General features: G+C 46.1%; 1 protein-coding gene across 6 annotated transcripts in view; it reads left to right on the forward strand.

Moving 5' to 3' along the window:
• ACSBG2 (acyl-CoA synthetase bubblegum family member 2) overlaps nucleotides 1-22,192 on the forward strand; it is a 58,624-nt gene that overhangs the window by 11,724 nt on the left and 24,708 nt on the right. For 4 of the 6 annotated variants that reach the window (XM_030807807.1, XM_030807805.1, XM_030807809.1 and 1 more), the window contains exons 3-7: nucleotides 370-599; nucleotides 4,596-4,684; nucleotides 9,055-9,175; nucleotides 14,119-14,199; nucleotides 18,898-19,047. In XM_030807807.1, coding sequence (XP_030663667.1) covers nucleotides 370-599; nucleotides 4,596-4,684; nucleotides 9,055-9,175; nucleotides 14,119-14,199; nucleotides 18,898-19,047 — 671 coding nt within the window. The remainder of the gene's footprint in view (nucleotides 1-369; nucleotides 600-4,595; nucleotides 4,685-9,054; nucleotides 9,176-14,118; nucleotides 14,200-18,897; nucleotides 19,048-22,192) is intronic. The other 2 variants (XM_030807810.1, XM_030807811.1) reach the window with 2 other exon arrangements.

Here is a 22,192-nt window from a genome sequence, read left to right on the forward strand (position 1 = left end):
TCCAGCCTGCTGACAGAGCAAGACTGTGTCTCCAGAAAAGAAAAAAAGAAAGAAAAAAAATGGACATAACAAAGATAGCAGGATAGATGTGTGATAAAATATAGTAAAATGCTAGCAGTTGTAGAATCTAGGTGTTGGATAAGAAAATGTTTGGCATACAATCCTTTCAACTTATTAAAATTTTTTGGGGGGGAATGAAAAAATAAATAAAGAGAAAGGAAGCTTGTCTTGCCAGTGTTGACCACATAACTTCACCCTAGAAGAGGATTAATTCAACTCTCAGTACCTTAGGTCCAAAAAGACATCCCCCCTCCAAAGTTATTAAATAAATAAAAACATTTGCCACCCAACTCTGGTGACTATTTGCAGTTACTCCCAGGCTGTGGACCACCTGTCGAGATGGAGAAGTCCTTCTGAGGCTATCCAAACACGGACCGGGCCATGAGACCCCGATGACCATCCCTGAATTTTTTCGAGAGTCAGTCAACCGATTTGGGGCTTATCCAGCCCTCGCATCCAAGAACGGCAAAAAGTGGGAAATTCTGAATTTCAACCAGTACTACGAGGCTTGTCGGAAGGCTGCGAAATCCTTGATCAAGGTAAGATTCATTCATTCATTCTCCTTTGTTCAACCATTCATTCTGAATAGGTAACACACATACATACATGCGGTACAAAATTCACAAGGCACCAAAATATACAAAGGTTAATTGGCGAAAATTTCCCTCTGATTCATGAGCCTCAGCCACCCAGTTCCTCTCTGTGGAAGCAGCCACCATTGTCAGTTTTTTGTGTGTCCTTTTGGGAAATAAATTATGTATAAATATAAAATGCAATTTTTATATATGCAAATTTTTACACACATAATAGCCTGCTACACCCATGGTTCTACACCTTGCATTTGTCCCTAACATATTATCTCTATGTATTAGTTAGTTGCTGCTGCATAAAAAATTATCCCAAAATATAGTAACTTGAAATGACAAACATTTATCATCTCACAGTTTCTGTGGATTGAGAATTTAGGAGCTACTTTGAAATTGGGTGGTTCTGGCTCCAGGTCTCTCATGAGGTTGCAGCCAAGCTATCAGCTGGGGCTATCTCATCTGAAGGCTCAATTGGGCTGGAGGCCTCACTTCCAAGCTTACTTACCTAGATGGCTGGTTGTTGGCAGGAAGTCTCAGCTCCTCATTCCATGGCCTTCTCCACAGAATTGCTTGAATGTCTTCAAGGCATGGTTGCCAGTCACCCCTAGTATGAATGAAGCAAAAGAAAGAGGGAACAAGGTTGGGGTCAGTGGCTCATGTCTGTGATCCTAGTGCTTTGGGACATTGAGGCAGGAGGATCACTGAGCCCAGGAGTTCAAGACCAACCTGGGCAACATAGTGAGACCCCAGTCTCAACAAAAAATTTAAAAAGTAGCCAGGTGCAGTGGCACATGCCTGTAGTCCCAGCCATCAGGAGGCTGAGGTGGGAGGATCACTTGAGCCTGGGAGGTCGAGGCTGCAATGACCTGTGATTGCACCATTGCACTCTAGCCTGGGCAACAGAGTGAGATCGTCTCGTAAAGAAAAAAAAAAAGAGAACCATGTGCTTGGGCTGGGTTTCTTCTTGGTGGTCCCACCTTCATACTATATCACTGTGGCTAGTTCATCTCTCCTGAAAGATGGTCTCCTTTAGCCATATTCTTAGTTCCATGGAGTTAAAGGTCCCCCTCCTCCCCTAAATCTTGGAAACCTGACTGAGCATGGTGGCTCATGCCTGCAATCCCAGCACTTTGGGAGGCCAAGGTGGGCGGATCAAGGTCAAGAGGTCAAGAGTTTGAGACCAGCCTGGCCGACATGGTGAAACCCCGTCTACACATGGTGAAACCCCGTCTATACTAAAAATACAAAAATTAGCCAGGTGTGGTGGTGCACGCCTGTAATCCCAGCTACTCAGGAGGCTGAGGCAGGAGAATCGCTTGAACCTGGGAGGCAGAGGTTGCAGTGAGCCGAGATCGTGCCATTGCACTCCAGCCTGGGTGAAACTCCATCTCAAAAAACAAACAAACAAACAAACAAAACTTGGAGACCGAAGTAGAAACAAAACCAAAAATAAAAACAAACAAAACTACTTGGAGACCCAAGTAGAAATTAATCGGTGTAACTAGGCATTAATAAAAACACACTCTGTCCACAATAAAGCCAGCCTTTTGGTTACTGAAATACTTGGCATCTCATTCTGAAGTACCAGCAGGCAAATGCCTTCCAAATGGTTCCTTTTCCCCCAAGAACAGCAGATCATTGCCAGCCGTGATTCCATATGACTAAAAGAGCCAACAACGTTGGTTGGCAGTACCCAGAACAAAGAGGGAGTTTTCCCCTAAGGATGCTCACTTTTGTTTCTGAGTCTCCTGGTTCATTCTCACCCACATTCAGGACAAGTCTGTACCTTTACATGTGCAACTTTTTTTTTTTTTTTTTTAGACAGAGTCTCACTCTGCTGCCCAGTCTGGAGTGCAGTGGCACGATCTTGGCTCACTGTAGCCTCCGCCTCCGGGTTCAAGCAATTCTCCTCTCCTCAGCTTCCCAAGTAGCTGGGACTACAGGCGCATGCTGCGACGCCTGGCTAATTTTTTGTATTTTTAGTAGAGGTGGGGTTTCACCTTGTGGGCCAGGCTGGTCTCGAACTTCTGACCTGAGGAGATCCACCCGCCTTGGCCTCCCAAAGTGCTGGGATTACAGGTGTGAGCCACCACACCCAGCCTCAAGAGATCCACCCGCCTCGGCCTCCTAAAGCGCTGGGATTACAAGCCACCATGCCTGTAATTTTTTAAAAATTAGATTCAGTGGAGCAGGCCCATAGTCCCAGCTACTCGGGAGGGTGAGGTGGGACGATTGCTGGAGCCTGGGAAGTTGAAGCTGCAGTGAGCTATGATCACCCACTGCACTCCAGCCTGGGCGACAGAGCGAGACAAAAAATAATAATAATAAAATAAAATAAAATAAAAATAAAATAAAAAATAAAATAAATTCACACCCTTCAAGATAGCTATTCGTTAAAAAATAGCAAAACACAACACGTGCTGGGGAGGATATGGAGAAGCTGGAACCCTTGTGCAGTGCTGGTGGAAATGTAAAATGGTGCCGCCACTGTGGAAAACAGTCTGGCAATTTCTAAAAAAAAGAAAAAATGTAAATAGAATTGCCATATGATTCAGCAATCCCACTTCTGGATATTTAACAAAAAAAAAAAAAAAAGAAAGAAAAGCCAGGGACATGAAGAGTTATCTGTAGACTCAGGGTCATAGCAGCATTATTCACAAGAGCCAGAGGGTGGAAGCAGCCCGTGTGTCCATCAGCGGAAGAATGGATAAACACGATGTGGTCCGCCCATACAAGGGAATATGATTCAGCCACAAAAAGGAAGGAAATTCTGACACACGCTACAACGTGGATGAACCTTGAGGACATCATACTCGGTGAAATAAGCCAGACACAAAAGGGCAAATCCTGTGTGATTTCATTCCTAGGAGGTCCCTAGAGTCGTTAGATTCATAGAGACAGAAAGTAGAATGGGAGGTGCCCAGGGCTGGGGAAGGGGATAGAGACTGAGTGTTTTATACAGAGAGAGTTTCAGTTTAGGAAGAGGAGAAAGTTCTAGAGATGAACGGTGGTGACAGTTGTACAACCATGTGGATGTGTTTAATGCGACTAAACTACACTGTTAAAAATGGTGAAAACGGGCTGGGTGTGGTGGATTACAGGCGTGAGCACTTTGGGAGGCCGAGGCAGGAGGATTGCTTGAGGTCAGGGGTTCGAGACCAGCCTGGCCAACATGGTGAAATGCTGACTCTACTAAAAATACAAAAATTAGCCAGGCCTGGTGGCACGTGTCTGTAATTCCAGCTACTTTGGGGGCTGAGGCAGGAGATCGCTTGAACCCAAGAGACGGAGGTTGCAGTGAGCCGAGATCGCACTACTGGACTCCAGCCTGGGCAACAGAGTGAAACTCTGTCTCAAAAAAAAAAAAAAAAGATAATGGTAAAATTCATGTTATATATATTTTACCACAATAAATGAAACAAAACATAAAAATAAAAATAATAAATGGTGTGTTATGTAGAGAGAGGTAAACAAACCTCCCATAGTCATAAAAATTAAAAATATTACACCTCAGATTTTAGGCTCAATGCCGTCTCCCACCCCGTGTGGCTACTTTTGTTTTGTTTTGAAACAGGGTCTCACTCTGTTGCCCAGGATGGAGTGCAGTGGTGCAATCATAGCTCACTGCAGCCTCGAACTCTAGGGCTCAAGTGATCCTCCTGCCTCAACTACCCAAGCAGCCGGGACAACAAGTGTGTGCCACCATGCCCAGCGAACTTTTCCACTTTTTTTGTAAAGACAGGGGTCTCACTGTGTTGCCCAGGCTGGTCTCGAACTTCTGGCCTCAAGCAATTCTCCCACTTCAACCTCCCAAAGTGCTGGGATTACAGGCGTGAGCCACCGCGCCTGGCCTCCATGTGACTACATTTGATTCCGTCGTCACATATCCTAATGATATAACATCTCTGTGTTTATGTTTTGTTTTTCTGTTTGTTTTTTCCTTCCCAGCTGGGCTTGGAGCGTTTCCACGGAGTTGGCATCCTGGGGTTTAACTCTGCAGAGTGGTTTATCACTGCTGTTGGCGCCATCCTAGCCGGGTAAGGTAATTGGCTTGGTTCACGGTGAGGGTTAAGGAGCCGCTACCCTGGGCCTGGGACCCCTGGTCTTGTTCAGTGTGAGATGCAAACAGGAATTTTGAATGAACGCCCTAGTTAGCAGGCAGGATAGATGCACGAACAAATCATTATGATCACAGGTCATATGCAGTAACACCCATTAGACGAGCAGTCTCAGACCTCTCGATTTTCTTCAGCTGAAGAACTTTTTGCAGACAAAATAATAATCACAGATAGCATTTAGAGGTTTCTGATTATGTGCAGAAGCATTGTGCTCCACGTGTATGATCCTGTAAAACCTCACAACAGCAATGTGAAGTGGGTCCTATCCATCCCGTATCTACAGATGAGGAAACTGAGGCTCACACAGCCAGTGGGCAGCCTTGAAGTCTTGGGCTCATGCGATCCTCCCACCTCGGCCTCCAGGGTAACTGGGACTATGAGCACACACCACCACACCCAGCTAATTTTTGTTTTTTGTTTGTTTTTTGTAGAGATGGTTTCTTGCTATGTTGCCCAGGCTGTAATCATGAAAAAAAACAAAAGTAAAAATAAAATACTGATTTCTTTTTGAGCTTGTAATTCTACCTTTGGGTGTTTTACTTAAAGAAACAAAACCAAAACATGAATATATTTTGGCTTATGCACAGATGCTTCTTGGAAGTGTTATTAGTGATGGCAAAAAGTCAGGGACGACCTAAGTGTCCCACAGCTGGGGATTAAACCATGAGATGCCTTCTGGATGGGATTCTGGGTAATATTTTGAAATGATGGCTCTGAAGAGCACATTTTAAGCATTTTTGATGTCAGAGGTGACAAAGCAAGTATCAAAATCTTTATACACTGTATGGTTACAACTATGCTTAAAATTTAAAATACCAGGCCGGGTGCGGTGGCTCACGTCTGTAATCCCAGCACTGTAGGAGGCCGAGGCAGGCAGATCACGAGGTCAGGAGATCGAGACCATCCTGGCTAACACGGTGAAACCCCATCTCTACTAAAAATACCAAAAAATTAGCCAGGTGTGGTGGCGGGTGCCCGTAGTCCCAGCTACTCGGGAGGCTGAGGCAGGAGAATGGCGTGAACCCAGGAGGCCGAGCTTGCAGTGAGCCGAGATTGCGCCACTGCACTCCAGCCTGGGCGACACAGCGAGACTCTGTCTCAAAAAAACAAAAAAAAACAAAAAAATTTAAAATACCAACCATTAATATACCAATTATTGGTGGTCACTCTTACCCATATGATATCATTGACTGCTCATGGTAGCCCTTCGAGGTAGGTGCCATCATGATCCCGAGTAATAATGATGGTGACGATAATCTGGGACCAATAGAGGTTAAGTGTCTTCCCCAGAATCATGCTGTGGTTGGATAAAGACCCTGAGATCTGAACTTGTTTGTTTGACTCAAGATTAATAATAACAACAGCAACGACAACAGCAGCAGCAGCCACAGCCATGAAAAAAATTGAGCGGCTGGGCACAGTGACTCATGCCTGTAATCTCAGCACTTTGGGAGGCTGAGGTGAGAAGTTTGCCTTAGCCCAAGAGTTCAAGACCAGCCTGGGCAACATCGCAAGATTCTGTCTCTAAAAAATAAAATCAAAGTGTTTTTAAAATTAGCCAGGCGTGGTGGTGTGTGCCTGTAGTCCCAACTACTTGGGAGGCAGAGGTGGGAGGATGGCTTGAGCCCAAGAAGTTGAGACTGCAGTGAATTATGGTCATACCACTGCACTCCAGCCTCGGCAACAGAGTGAGACCCTGTCTGGAAAATAAAAGTAAAGAAAAGAAAAGAAAAGGAAAAGAAAAAAGAAAAGAAGGAAAAGAAAAAAGAAAAGAAAAGAAGAAAGGAAGGAAAAGAGAAAAGAGTGAAAAAAATTGAGGGTGGTGACTAGAAATAAATATTAACATTAGTTATATCTCATCATCGAGACTAACACCACCCTAATATGTTATATTCTATTTTCCAAATTTTTATGAGCATATACTACCCCTGTCTTACAGTGAGTTGAAATATATATATATATATTTTGAGGCCTGGTGCTGTGGCTCATGCCTGTAATCCCAGCACTTTGGGAGACCGAAGCGGGTGGAACACCTGAGGTCGAGAGTTTGAGACCAGGCTGACCAACATGTAGAAACTCTATCTCTACTAAAAAAAAAAATACAAAATTAGCCAGGCGTAGTGGCACATGCCTGTAATCCCAGCTACTTGGAGGGCTGAGGCAGGAGAATCGCTTGAACCCGGGAGGCAGAGGTTGCAGTGAGCCGAGATCATGCCATTGCACTCCAGCTTGGGCAACAAGAGCAAAACTCCGTCTCAAAAGAAAAGGAATATATATATATATATATAATAATGTATATTATTATTACATATATTATATATAATATATAATACATATAATAAATAATATATAATAATATATCTTATATTATCTATAGAGAGAGAGGTGGAGTCTCACTCTGTTGCCCAGGCTGCAGTGCAGTGGTGTGATCCTGGCTCACTGCAACCTCTGCCTCCCGGGTTCAAGTGATTCTCCTGCCTCAGCCTCCCAAGTAGCTGGGACTACAGGCGTGCGCCACCATGGCTGGCTAAATTTTGTATTTTTGGTAAAGATGGGGTTTCTCCATGTTGGCCAGGCTTGTCTCAAACTCCTGACCTCAGGTAATCCACCCGCCTCAGCCTCCCAAAGTGCTGGGATTACAGGTGTGAGCCACTGTGCCCAGCCCAGAATAAATTTTAATAAAGAGATTTGTCCCCATTTTAGGACTGAATGATAAGAGAGTGTCATGCAGTGACTGGGCTCTGGTGCCACATCAGACCCAAATTCAAATCTTGGGTTGTCTGCTATTTTGTATTCTGTATGAATGAGCAGGAAAGCAGACATCTCCATGCCTCACAGGGCTGTTACGAAGATTCAATAAGAGGATGCTTCATAAACCCTTAGCACAGTGCTTAGCAAATAGTATGTGCTTAAGAATGGTGATGAGAGTAACCATCTCAAATAATTATAATGTGCCTCATTCCCTGCCATATTAAAAGCACAACAACTAGATCAACAGAGCAGAGAGCCCAGAAATAGCTCCATGCATACATGGTCACTGGCTTCCAACAAAGGCAGCAGAGTAGTCTGGTGGTGCTGGACCAACTGGATATTTGTATGGAAAAATAAATCAGCCCTGATCCCTGCCTCACATCATATGCAAAAATTAAATTGAGATGGATTACAGACTAAATCATGCAAGTTAAATTCTAAAGCTTCTTGAAAAAGGAAAGCACGGAATGGTTTCACAACCTGGGGGTAGCCAAAGATTTCTTAGACAGGACACAGAGAGCAAAAAGCATAAATGTTGCCAAATAGGATTTTATTAGCATTAAAAACTTCTGCTTATTAAAAGACACCGAGAAGATGAACAGTTGTCAAACATGGTGGCTCACGCCTGGAATCCCAGCACTTTGGGAGGCAGGGGTGGGTGGATCACTGGAGGCCAGGAGTTTGAGACCAGCCTGGGCAACATGGTGAAACCTCTTCTCTACAAAAAATACAAAAATTAGCCAGGTGTGGTGGTGTATACCTGTAATCCCAGCTACTCAGGAGGCTGAGGCAGGAGAATTGCTTGAATCCAGGAGGTTGAGGTTGCAGTGAGCTGAGATTGCACCACTGCATGCCAGCCTGGGTGACAGAGCTAGACCCTGTCTCAAACAAAACAAAACAAAACAAAACAAAACAAAACAAAACAAAAGGTGAGCAGGCAAACTGCATACTTGGAGAAAATATTCTTAAAACTCGAATTTCTGACAAACGACTGGTATCTAAGATAGATAAAGAAATTCTGTAACTCAGTAATAAAAAGGGAAAAAAAAATTTGAAAGGGGCAAAAGATTTCAACAGAAATGCCACAAAGTAGCCAAAAGGCACATGTAAAGATGCTCAATGTCATTATCCATTGGGAAATGCAAATTAAAAGCAAAAGAGGATGCCATCTGCAAGCACAAAAGGCTGTGAATGATGGGAACAGGGGCTGAGTCAGGAGTTCAGATCCTGGGTCTAACACCTACTTGCTGTGTAATCTTGAGTGACTTCACTGCCGGGCCCCTGTTTTTCTCATCTGTAAAATGGGGTGTTCTAAGTGTTCCACGCCCTGTTGTCATAGTGACATCATACAAGCTGTCACTCTTATCATCATTGTCATTTTTGTTGTCTTGTTGTTAAGTTGGGGAGGAAGGGAAGCTAGTGCTGTGGCTGCAAACTTAAGAACTTGCCTGCAAACCTTTCCTCTCTCTTGACCTTCCACACCATTCTGCCTTTAAGGTGTGTGTGGATGCACACACGAATGTGTTTTCTTTTCCCAGGGGCCTTTGTGTTGGTATTTATGCCACCAACTCTGCCGAGGCTTGTCAATATGTCATCACTCATGCCAAAGTGAACATCTTGCTGGTTGAGAATGATCAACAGTTACAGAAAATCCTTTCGGTAAACCCCTACCCAGCACTGCCCGCCAAAGTCACCCAGGGGGACCTCAGGGCTCTGGGCAGGTGTTCTTTTTTTCCCAGGTAAATTCTAATGATAAGATAGGGCCATGCATCCATTCAGCAAGAGTCCTCCATGACCTCATTAGTGTATGTGGTGAAGCTGATTTTTGGAGAAGCAGACTGAAGTGGAGGAGTTTGCGTTCCAATTCGTATTAACTTAGTTTAATACTCAGCCTCCATTTTTTTTCTTTTTTTTTTTTTTTCGAGACAGGGTCTCACTCTGTCCCCAGGCTGGAGTGCAATGTTGTGATTGTAGCTCACTGTAGCCTTGAACTCCTGGTCTCAACTGATCCTTCTGCCTCAGTCCTCCAAGTAGCTGGGACTACGAGCATGTACCACCATGTCGGGCTAACTTTTTTTTTTTTTCCGAGACGGAGTCTCATTCTGTCGCCCAAGCTGGAGTGCAATGGGCCGAACTCGGCTCACTCCAAGCTCCGCCTCCTGGGTTCATGCCATTCTCCTGCCTCAGCCTCCCGAGTAGCTGGGACTACAAGCACCCACTATCACGCCCAGCTAATTTTTTTATATGTTTTAGTAGAAACGGGGTTTCACCATGTTAGCCAGGATGGTCTTGATCTCCTGACTTCGTGATCCGCCTGCCTCGGCCTCCCAAAGTGCTGGGATTACAGGCATGAGCCACCACGCCAAGCCCGGGCTGACTTTTAAAACATTTTTTGGGCCAGGTGTGGTGGTTCACGCTTGTAATCCAGGCACTTTGGGAGGCCAAGGCAGGCAGAACACCTGAGGTCAGGAGTTTGAGACCAGCATGGCCAACATGGTGAAACTCCATCTCTACCAAAAAATACAAAAATTAGCCGGATGTGGTGGCATGCAGCTACTGGGGAGGCTGAGGCTGAGGTGGGAGGATCGCTTGAACCTGGGAGGTGGAGGTTGCAGTGAGCCAAGATTGAGCCACTGCACTCCAGCCTGGGTGACAGAGTGAGACCCTGTCTCAAAACAAACAAACAAACAAAAACCATTTTTTTTTTGTAGAGACAGAGTCTTGCTATGTTGCCCAGGCTGCTGTTGAACTTCTGGCCTCAATTGATCTTTCTGCCTCAGCCTCCCAAAGTGCTGGGATTATAGGCATGAGCCCCCATGCCCGACCTTAAGCCCCCACGTAAAAATATTAATATATTTATGTATTATTTTATATACATCCCACTGTTATTTTTTTCTTTTAGAAGTGTGATGATTTCAAGCCCATGCTACTATGTAATTTTCTTCATTTCTTGTCATTGTCTTCATTTCTAGATGCTTTTGTTGTTCTCTTCTATTTCTTGCCTAAGTTCTATCCCTTCCTGTTTCATTTTTTTCTAGTGTCCTGCTGTCTCTTCCCTGAGTGCTTGTATGTTTGCTTTGTGTTCTTCCTTTCTAGCTGTGTTTGCTTCATTACATTTTTAGTTTTATCCTGGAATGTTTGGTTACAATTTTTTTTTTTTTTAAATTTTTTTGGGACAGAGTCTTGCTCTGTCACCCAGGCTGGAGTGCAGTGGCGTGATCTCGGCTCACTGCAACCTCTGCCTCCCGGTTCACGTCATTCTCCTGCCTCAGTCTCCCAAGTAGCTGGGACTACAGGTGCCCGCCACCACACCCAGCTCATTTTTTGTATTTTTTTTAGTAGAGACGGGGTTTCACCGTGTTAGCCAGGATGGTCTCAATCTCCTGACCTCGTGATCCACCCGCCTCAGCCTTCCAAAGTGCTGGGATCACAGGCATGAGATACTGCACCTGGCCTTGGTTACAATTTTCTTTTGCATTGTGTTGAAATTATCCAGTGAGTTTTCCTTGTGTACAGTGAAATTGAGCTGCTGTCTTACTTTTCTTCTTCATTGTAGTGTCTTTTTATGGCTATTGTCAAAACTTTAAATTTCCTACATGTTTGAATGAGCTGCAGTTTGCTGAATCAGCTTTTGGCAGGAGGGTCCTGGAGAGGAGGGGAGTCCTTGGGAGGGGTGAGCCTAGATGGCTAGGTTCATCATTCAGCTCAAGGACCACTGTGACTGTTTCTTGAATACATGATTTCATGACTCTGAGTCACTCATTTCTTCACTTTTTAACATGTCTGGAGTCAAGATGTGTCTTTTCATTGATGGCATTCTCTGATCACTACTGGCCATATGTTTTCTCACATTCTACTATCTCCAAAATTTGGGTACAGTTTCCAGATTCAATGAAATCCTAGCTAGACTCAGCGAAATACAACACTTTCTGCTGCCTGGCTTCCTTTGACTCCTAATTCCTGACTTGGTTCAGGAAGGACAGACCTCCACCTCTGGCCTGGAGCTTTTATTCTCAGCAAACTATCACAAGGACAAAAAACCAAACACCACATGTTCTCACTCATAGGTGGGAATTGAACAATGAGAACACATGGACACAGGAAGGGGAATATCACACACCAGGGACTGTTGTGGGGTGGGGGGAGGGGGGAGGGATAGCATTATGAGATATACCTAATGCTAAATGACGAGTTAATGGGTGCAGCACACCAACAAGGCACATGTATACATATGTAACAAACCTGCACGTTGTGCACATGTACCCTAAAACTTAAAGTATAATAATAATAAAATTTAAAAAAAACTTTCATTACAGTAAAGAAAAAAAAATTTTTCTTTTTTCTTTTTCTTTTTTTTTTTTTCTTTTTTTGAGACTGTCTCACTTTGTCGTCCAGGCTGGAGAGCTGTAGCGCCATCTTGGCTCACTGCAACCTCCACCTCTGAGGTTCAAGCGATTCTCATGCTTCAGCCTCCCAAGTAGCTGGGACTACATGTGCACACCACCACATCGGGCTAATTTTTGCATTTTTTTTTTGTCGAGACAGGATTTCGCCATGTTAGCCAGGCTGCTCTTGAACTCCTGGCCTCAAGTGATCCAATGGCCTTGGCCTCCCAAAGTGCTGGGATTACAGGCATGAACAACTGCTCATAAAATTACTTTCTTAAGTGATGCATCGGTGGTTCCCAAAACTCATGTCATACCTGTTTGTCCTCTTCTTAGCAGAACACACTATGGGGTGGGTGCTGGTGGGTGGGTGGGATCCTTCTTCCAGCTGGGAATGCTGGCTTAATTTGAGTTTTCCAGAACTGGAAAATGCCACATACACAACCTTCTCCTCTACAACCACCTGGCTACTGTGGATTTCTGTCCTTGTTCTAGCAGGTCCAGCAATAAGTGAATAAGGCAATATCTGAATTATTTCTGACTCCTAGTTTCATTGAAGGTGAAGTCTGGAGGATTTATTGTTCCAGTTGCTAGGTCTAGAAGATTCAAAACCAGGTTCCTGAGATGCTTCTCCCAAATTGGATGCCCAGCTCCACTAGGAGATCTTTATCTGGGGGAGTAATCATAGATCCTCCTCTGCTTATAACCCTCTAATTCTCTAGCGGTTTTCTGTTGGAGTTAAATAAACTCCAAACTCCTCATCTTTGCCTCCAAGCCTCCGCTGATCTGGGCCTCACTATTCTTTCATGCCCCCTCCCCTATCATACTCTCTTGGGTCCCCACTCCGGCCATCCTGGACTTTTTGTATCCCTTAGACATCCCAAGCTGTTGCCTGCCCCAGTCTCCATGAATGTCTGTTTCTTCTCTCTGGAAAACTTGTCCAGTTGCTATATGGGCTTCTGCCATCTTTTCTCTCCAATGCATGCCAGAGGCGTGGCTATAATTAGCAAAATGGATGTTGCAAGTAACTTTTTCATTGGATTGGCTAGAAGTGTCATAGAAAGACCCCCTCCCCCTTCCTTTGGCGTGAACAGAGTATAAGAATCTCGCAGGGGCCAGGCGCGGTGGCTCATGCCTGTAATCCCAGCACTTTGGGAGGCCGAGGTGGGCGGATCAGGAGGTCAGGAGATCCAGACCATCCTGGCTAACACAGTGAAACCCCATCTCTACTAAAACTACAAAAAATTAGCCGGGCATGGTGGGGGGCGCCTGTAGTCCCAGCTACTCGGGAGGCTGAGGCAGGAGTATGGCATGAACCTGGGAGGCGGAGCTTGGAGTGAGCCGAGATAGCGCCACTGCACTCCAGCCTGGGCGACTGAGCGAGACTCCGTCCCCCTCCCCCCCCCCCAAAAAAAAAGAATCTCGCAGGTCGCCTGAACCCTACCGTGCTAGGTATGGGTAAAGGGCTCTGCACCTGTCTAGGTTCCAGCCAACTTCATGAGGGATTTTTGTTGCCTGACTCCAACTAAAAGGTTAGCTAAATCTGGGCTGCAAGGTGCAAAGTCCTGGAAAAGGAAGAGCCGGGAGGGACTTCCTTTAGCTCATCAACCAAGATCCACAATTCTGTGTAGCATAATTCAGTCAGAGATGTGTTGTCTCGGGCAGACTGTTGTCATCCTCTACCTACACTGTTGGAAGCTATTGATATGGACTACAAAGAATCCAGGAGTCCTGAAACCAGGTCATTTGGGGTCAGTCAAGACCAATAGCAGCGTTTTATAGTGTGGGCAGGGGAAGAAAAGAGGCTGGAGGCCAGGCACAGTGGCTCACGCCTGTAATTCCAACACTTTGGGAGGCCGAGGGGGGTGGACCACCTGGGGTCAGGAGTTCCAGACCAGCCGGCCAACATGGTGAAACCCCGGCTCTACCAAAAATACAAAAATTAGCTGGGCATGGTGGTGCATACCTGTAATCCCAGATACTCGGGAGGCTGAGGTGGGAGAATGGCTTGAACCCGGGAGGCAGAGGTTGCAGTGAGCCGAGATTGCGCCAATGCACTCCAGCCTGGGCAACAGAGCAACACTGTGTCTCAAAAAAAAAAAAAAAAAAAAAAAAAAAAGAGGCTAGAGTTGCTGGAGAGAGCTTAGGACATCCAACCCAGCTTTAGTCTTTCCCAGGGCTGGGTTGCCATGAAGCCCACAGGGAACTTTCTTTCAGATTCCACAGAGCAGCCTGGAGCTCCTAAAAGCGATCATCCAGTACAGACTGCCAATGAAGAAGAACAACAACTTGTACTCTGTAAGTGTGGGAGGTGGGCACTGGGGAAAGGGGAGGGCGGGGCCTTGCAAGAAAAGTGGGCGTGGCCTAAGGAAGTGAAAGGTGAGCAGAGCGAGGAGGTGGGACCTGGCAAGGGTGGGAACTCTCAAAGGAAGTAGGTGGGGACTCTCAAAGGAAGTGAAAGGTGAGGAAAGGAAGTGGGTGGAGCATTGTGAGGAAAGTGGGTGTGACCTTTCAAAGGACGTGAAATGTGAGCAGAGGGAGGGGGTGTGACCTTACAAGGGAAGTGGGTGTGGCCTTTCAAAGAAAGTGGGAGGTAAGCAGAGATGGAATAGGGCCTCACAAATGTGGTAGGTGGGGCTTTGCAAAGGGAAGTGGGTGGGGCTTCCCAAATGTAGTGAGGCTTTGCAAAGAGAAGTGGGTGTGGCCTTTGCAAAGGGAAATGGGAGGTGAGCAATGCGTGGGGGCCTAGCAAAAGGACGTAGGCGGGACCTTTGGGATGCATTTTTCCCTTCTGGCACGAAGGAACTGATTAATGAACAGTGTCTGTTCCGGCTAATTACTGCTGGGCAACAAATCACTGCCAAAACTGGTGGCTAAAAAAAAAAATCAGTCATTTTGTTATTAATTTTTTTCCCAAGAACATTAAGATAATTAAACAATATACTCGAAAGTTGAAAATTGTGTGTTAAAACTAATAACATTAAGTTTAAATATTTTATTTATACCCAAGCCAGAATTTATTATAACTTTATTTTCCTGGCTTTAACAGATGCAAAATCGTTGATAATATTTTTACTAAAACCATCAACCATTTAAAAATATGCGGCCAGGCGCGGTGGCTCACGCCTGTAATCCCAGCACTTTGGGAGGCCGAGACGGGCGGATCACGAGGTCAGGAGATCGAGACCATCCTGGCTAACACGGTGAAACCGCGTCTCTACTAAAAATGCAAAAAATTAGCCGGGCGTGGTGGCGGGCGCCTGTATTCCCAGCTACTCGGGAGACTGAGGCAGGAGAATGGTGTGAACCCGGGAGGTGGAGCTTGCAGTGAGCCGAGATCACGCCACTGCACTCCAGCCTGGGCGACAGAGTGAGACTCCATCTAAACAACAACAACAAAAAGATTGTTGGACTTACTTGGTGGCTGAGATCTTTATAGAGAATATCTTGAGAGAGAGCGCGTGTGCCAGGTGGAAGCTGTCTCACATTTTATGACCTAATCTTGGAAGTCACATAACATTGCTCCCACCCTCATTTGCCCATGAAGGCCAAGCCAAAGATCTGCCAGGGATCAAGGGGTGGGGACATAGACACCACCGCTTACTAAGGGAGAGACAAGTTCCCTGAAGAATGTGTGACATTCATTATACATGTTGTCACAATCATTTTTGGAAAATATAGTCTGCTGCAGCATCTTTTGGAGCTAGAAAATGTTTGCTTGCAAGCAACAGATATCCACTTAAGCCAAAGAAGACTTTTATTATTGTTTTTAGTTTGCGCTTTTTTTTTTGAGACAGTGTCTCACTCTGTCACCCAGGCTGGAATGCAGTGGCGCAATCTCAGCTCACTGCAACCTCCACCTCCTGGGTTCAAGTGATTCTCCTGCCTCAGCCTCCCGAGTAGCTGGGATTACAGGCACCCACGACGATGCCTGGCTAATTTTTTGTATTTTTTTTTTTTTAGTAGAGATGGGATTTCTCCATGTTGGCCAGGCTGGTCTTGAACTCCTGACCTCAAGTGATCCACTCTCCAAAGTGCTGGGATTACAGGTGTGAGCCACTGCTGTTGTTTTATTTTGAAGGATATATTGAGTTATCTTACAGAAACCAGGGCAAGAGAGACCATGAAAAAGTCCTTCTAATTTCCATGAGATTAGGCTCTCAAACCCATTGCTCCAGTCAGAAGGAATTCAAAGTCATGAAGTTTATTTTTGTTTTCCCTCCATGCAAATGGCAGAAATGAACCTTTCTGGCCAGCCAAAACTCATCAGCTTTCATGCTTTTCAGAAAACATAAATGTCCATATTAATACCAGAACAATGACTAAGACAACCAATTAGAATTACAGACTTTTCAGGAGATCGAGACCATCCTGGTCAACATGGTGAAACCACGTCTCTACTAAAAATATAAAAATTAGCTGGGCATGGTGGCACGTGCCTGTAGTCCCAGCTACTCAGGAGGTTGAGGCAGGAGAATCGCTTGAACCCAGGAGGCGGAGGTTGCAGTGAGCCAGATCACACCACTGCATTCCAGTCTGGTGACAGAGCGAGACTCCATCTGAAAAAAAAAAAAAAAAAGGCTGGGTGTGGTGGCTCATGCCTGTAATCCCAGCACTTGGGAGGCCAAGGCGGGTAGATAACCTGAGGTCAGGAGTTCGAGACCGTCCTGACCAATATGGTGAAACTCCGTCTCTACTAAAAAATACAAAAAATTAGCTGGGCGTGGTGGCATACGCCTGTAGTCCCAGCTGCTCAGGAGGCTGAGGCAGGGGAATCGCTTGAACCCGGGAGGCAGAGGTTGCAATGAGCCAAGATCACGCCACTGCACTCCAGCTTGGGCGACAGAGCAAGACTCTGTCTTAAAATAAACAAATAAAATACGATAAAATAAAATACAAAAAAAATAGCCAGGTGTGGTAGTGCATGCCTGTCCAAGCTACTCGGGAGGCTGAAGAGGATCACTTGAACCTGGGAGGTGGAGGTTGCAGTGAGCTGAGATCACACCATTGCACTCCAGCCTGGGTGACAGAGCAAGACTCTGTCTCAAAAGAAAAAAAAAAAGAAAAAAAAAAAGATTCAGTTTTAGGACCCAGAAATGAATAAAAACGAATGAGACTGAGAAAGTCAACTGTGACATTTGCGAAGGAAATGGCAGAGTAAGACAATGAACTGTGCCAGTTGTGATGCTTGGCATCTGTGTGCCCAACAGACTGAGGACCAACCCAGATCTCCAAGAGAGGGGATTGGATTGGACCAGCATGGGTCTGGTGCCCATCCCAATCCAGTCATTTGTGGCTGTTGAAGCAGGGGGTCTTCTACCAGCCTTTGAAGGAACACCGTTTGTAGGGAGACCTAGGGGCATCTCTGAGAAAGGACAGGTTCCCCCAGAGGGTTTGTGTGTGCTCTTCCTCTCACCCTTGCTCTACCCTGTTAGAGATTATCTGGGCAAAGGGCTTTGCCTGCTCAGATGAAGCCAGCATCACCCTGGGCAGGTTTCAGAAAACTCTGGCCATTTGTGGAGGACTTTGAGGGGTCTTTTTTTTTTTTTTTTGAGATGGAGTCTCACTCTGTTGCCCAGGCTGGAGTGCAGTGGCATGATCTCGGCTCACTGCAACCTCCATCTCCCCAGTTCAAGTGATTCTCCTGGCTCAGCATCCTGAGGAGCTGGGATTACAGGCGCCTGCCACCACACCCAGCTAACTTTTGTATTTTTAGTAGAGACGGGGTTTTACCATGCTGGCCAGGTTGGTCTCGAACTTCTGACCTCATGATCTGCCCGCCTCAGCCTCCCAGTGCTGGGATTACAGATGTGAGCCACAGTGCCCGGCCGAGGGGCCTCAATCTTTAAGTCAGCGCATCGCCCTCATCCAGAGCCTTGTTGGGGGTTCAGTGGTAGAATTTCTGCAGATCTCATGTGATGCTCAGTCGATACAACCCAAGAGTTCACTTTGAGGCACCGAATTCTGTCATAGTTAAGAGCACAAGCTCTGGAGTCAGACCTTGGGTTTGAATGCTGGCTCCTCTCTTCACTTGCCTTAAGTAATCTGCCTTGGGCAAGTAATCTGCCACGGGCAAGTAATCTGCCACCCCTGAGCCTCAGCTTCTTCACCTGCCAGAGTGAGGCAATGTATCAATTATCAATAAGGATGCCTTTGGTCGTAAGTGACAAAAGTCTGACCCCAAATGGCTTAAGCAAAAAAAAAAAAAAAAAAAAAAAAAAGGTAATTTGTTGGACCACGCAACTACAGTTCAGGGTGTGGATTTCAGGCATGGCTGGAACCAGGGGCTCAAAGAATGTGCCCAGGCTCTACTTTCCTTTCTCTATTTCTTGGCTCCACTCCAGCCTTACTTTCTCACATAGTCCTGAGATGGTTCAGCAGCTCCCAGAGCTACATCTTGACTCTTTCACATACACAGTCTGTGTCTCAGAATTCCCAGGTAATGTATTCATCTTCATTGTGATTGGACCACTTGAGGTCACATGTCCAGACTTGATCCAGTCACCATAACCCAGGCTGATAGAATAGTTTGAACCAATTAGGGTTGACTTCCGGATCTGTGGGTGAAGTCAGCCCCATCCAATTGGTGACTAAGAAGTAGGGGTGGGAAGTGGAATTTGGGAAGGCAGCGAACAAATAATACCTAACACCGTAGAACACTTACTACCTGCCAACCACTATTCTGAGCACTTTGCATATATTAACTCTCTTACTGCTTAGAACAGCCCAAGGAGTTGCATCCTGACATCATTCCCATTTTACATATGAGGAAACTGAGGCACAGGGAGCTTAAGTGGCTTGGTGACAGTGCGAGGAAGTGGCAGAACTGGAAGCAAATATCTTGGGACTTTTGTAAGAGGTGCCAGGACTGGCACATCCTAAGCCCTTCCACCTGCTGAGGATCATTCTTTAGGAAAAGCTGATAGGACGAGGTCTGGCTGGGGAAGAGGACTCCTGACTGCCTTCTCATCCTCCGCTTGTCTTTTCTGTCCACAGTGGGATGATTTCATGGAACTTGGCGGAAGCATCCCTGACACCCAGCTGGAGCAGGTCATCGAGAACCAGAAGGCGAATCAATGCGCAGTGCTCATCTACACTTCGGGGACCATAGGCATGCCCAAGGGAGTGATGCTCAGTCATGACAACGTACGCCAAAGTCCCTTTGCTCTGGAGTGGTGGCCTTTGGGCTGTTTCTCTTGCTGGCTTCCAGGGGCAGGGTGGCATTCCAGGGTCTAGCACGCAGTGTGGCTCCTTCACCATTGGGGGTTAGAGAGTAGCGTAGTTGCTTCACTAGGGGGCAGCAGAGTGCAGTGATTGAGATCAAGGAATGATGGCCATGTCAAAAGCAGAAAAATGTCTGGCAGGGTATGCACCCAGCAGACAATGATGATTCCTCTGTGTGAGTCAGGAAGGTTGTGTGTGTGTGTGTGTGTGTGTGTGTGTGTGTGTGTACCCAGCAGACAATGATGATTCCTCTGTGTGAGTCAGGAAGGGTGTGTGTGTGTGTGTGTGTGTGTGTGTGTGTGTGTGTGTACCCAGCAGACAATGATGATTCCTCTGTGTGAGTCAGGAAGGGTGTGTGTGTGTGTGTGTACCCAGCAGACAACGATGATTCCTCTGTGTGAGTCAGGAAGGGTGTGTGTGTGTGTGTGTGTGTGTGTGTGTACCCAGCAGACAATGATGATTACTCTGTGTGAGTCAGGAAGGTTGTGTGTGGTGTGTGTGTGTACCCAGCAGACAATGATGATTCCTCTGTGTGAGTCAGGAAGGGTGTGTGTGTGTGTGTGTGTGTGTGTGTGTGTGTGTGTGTGTTTTGAGATGGAGTCTCGCTCTGTCACCCAGGCTGGAGTGCAGTGGTGCAATGTTGGCTCACTGCAACCTCCGTTCAAGTGATTTTCCTGCCTCAGCCTTCCAAGTAGCTGGGATTACAGGCACCCGCCATCATGCCCGGCTAATTTTTGTATGTTTAGTAGAGACAGGGTTTCACCAAGTTGGCCAGGCTGGTCTTGAACTCCTGACCTCAGGTGATCCACCACCTTGGCCTCCCAAAGTGCTGGGATTACAGGCATAAGCCACCACCGCCGGCTTACTTTATTTTTCAGTTGTGTGTGTGTATGTTTTTGTTTGTTTTTTTGTGAGACCGAGTCTGGCTCTGTCCCCCAGGCTGGAGTGCAGTGGCACTCCACTCACTGCAACCCCTGCCTCCTGGGTTCAAGCAATTCTCATGCCTCAGCCTCCTGAGTATCTGGGACTACAAGCCAGTGCCACCACACCCAACTAATTTTTTGTATTTTGGGTAGAGATGGAGTTTCACCATGTTGACCAGGCTGGTCTCAAACTCCTGACCTCAAGTGATCTGCCTGCCTCGGCCTCCCAAAGTGTTGGGATTACAGGCGTGAGCCACTGCACCTGGTCTGTTTTTAAATTGTTTTTAGAGATGGGATCTTGCCATGTTGCCCAGGCTGGAGTGCAGTGACTACTCACAGGCACAATCATTGTGCACTTAAGCTTCAGACTCACAGGCTCAAGTGATCCTTCTGCCTCAGCCTCCCAAGTAGCTGGGTCTACAGGTGCATGCCACCACACCTGGCCTGCTGGTTTTTAAATGAAGCATTTCTACCTTATAAATGCTTCCCTGCTCCCCCCACCCTCAGCCTAGGGTAATAGTTACCAGCACACACTGGTGTCTGACCACCTCGGTGTTGGAATCCTGGGTTTGCTACTTGTAAGTAACCATGTAAGCTGGTGTGACATTGGTCATATAACATCACCAAACTGTGTGTCAGTTTGTCCATCTGTAAAATGGGGAGAGTAGAGTGCCCAATTCTGGCAGAGGGCCTGGCCCATGCAAGGTCAGCAATGGAAGATTGCAAAGGTCAGCCTCCACTTCCTTAATACACTGTCTCAGCTAGTGCTCTATAGCAAGGTGTGGAGCTAGGATCATCCCCCTGGGTCTGGAGGTCCCGATCCTAGATCCACACCTTGGAAATCTTTTCTGAATTTCTCATTTTAACATGAATCCAAATCTTTTGCCAACGCTGTCTCCTTCTTGCAGAACTCCTTTCCTCCTCCTGAATCTTAGCTCAAGGCCTCTTAGAAGTTTTCTGATTTTTCTACAACTATGGTTTTGACTCTCCCACACTGTCTGTGTGAGCAACATCGCAGGCCCAGGACTAAGGTCTACATGTAAATTAAAACTTGGCTTCCTGTAAAATTTGTCGCATAAATATATTTTGCTATAACAAGGAAAGCAGGCTTCAAGTTTGGCAATAAATCTTTGGAGTAAAAATTAAAAGTTCAGACATTACAGAAGCCCTTGGACTCAACTGCATGATGCATGATAGAGAAAAATTATTTTTGGCCCAGTCTCCATCATCGCTCCCCTGGACCTGTGTGGTTGCTTTCATCCCATCCGGTTACCCACCTCCCATCCAACTCCCACCATCACCCCCCAAGTCCATCCTCTCTACAGCCACCAGAGAGCACCTGTAAGCACCTGAGTCAAGTCCCAATCCTCCTCTGTCCGCAGCCCTCCATGGCTCCCACTTCCCTCCAGGTAAAAGCCCAAGCCTCCTGAGGCCCACAAGGCACTGCAAGCCTAGCCCCATCTCCCTTCTCCTCTCCTCTCCTCCCTCTCTCCCTTTTGCTCACTCTGTTCTAGCCAAACAGTCCTCCTCGCTGTTCCTCCAACACACCAGACAAGTCCTGACTCGAGGTCTTTGCATGAGCTCCGTGGGAAGTTTTTTTCCCTAGATAGCCACACAGCTTGTTCCCTCACCTCCTTCAGGTGGGTCTCTGCTCAGTGTCACTTCCTCAGTGAAGCCCTCCCTAACTTCCATGTTTGAAATAGCAAACAATAAACCACCCCATTACTACCTAATTCCCATTTGGCTACTTTTTTTCTTCCTTAGAATTTTTTGACACTGACATATTATATGCTCATTTGTTTATCAGGAACATCAGCTCCTTGAGGTCAGGGGTTTTCTGTCTTATTCACTACTGTAACTGCAGTGCCTGATGAGCAGGAGGACTCAATCCACTTTTGGGAAATGAATGAATGAAAGAAATCTGATTAAACAGGATATCAGGATATTCCCCTCTATGCTGGCTAGTATTTATGCTTTTAGTGGCTGCATGTCTGGTAAGACATTCTCCTAGCACAAGGGTTATAAGCATAGATCCTGGAGCAAGACTGCCCACTTTTTAATGGGGCTGTTTTTTTTTTCTTATTAAGTTCCTTATAGATTCTGGATATTAGTCCTTATTTTTTTTTTTTTTTTTTTTTTTTGAA

Source organism: Nomascus leucogenys, unplaced genomic scaffold (assembly GCF_006542625.1).
Source record: "Nomascus leucogenys isolate Asia unplaced genomic scaffold, Asia_NLE_v1 Super-Scaffold_241, whole genome shotgun sequence".
NCBI lineage: Eukaryota > Metazoa > Chordata > Mammalia > Primates > Hylobatidae > Nomascus > Nomascus leucogenys.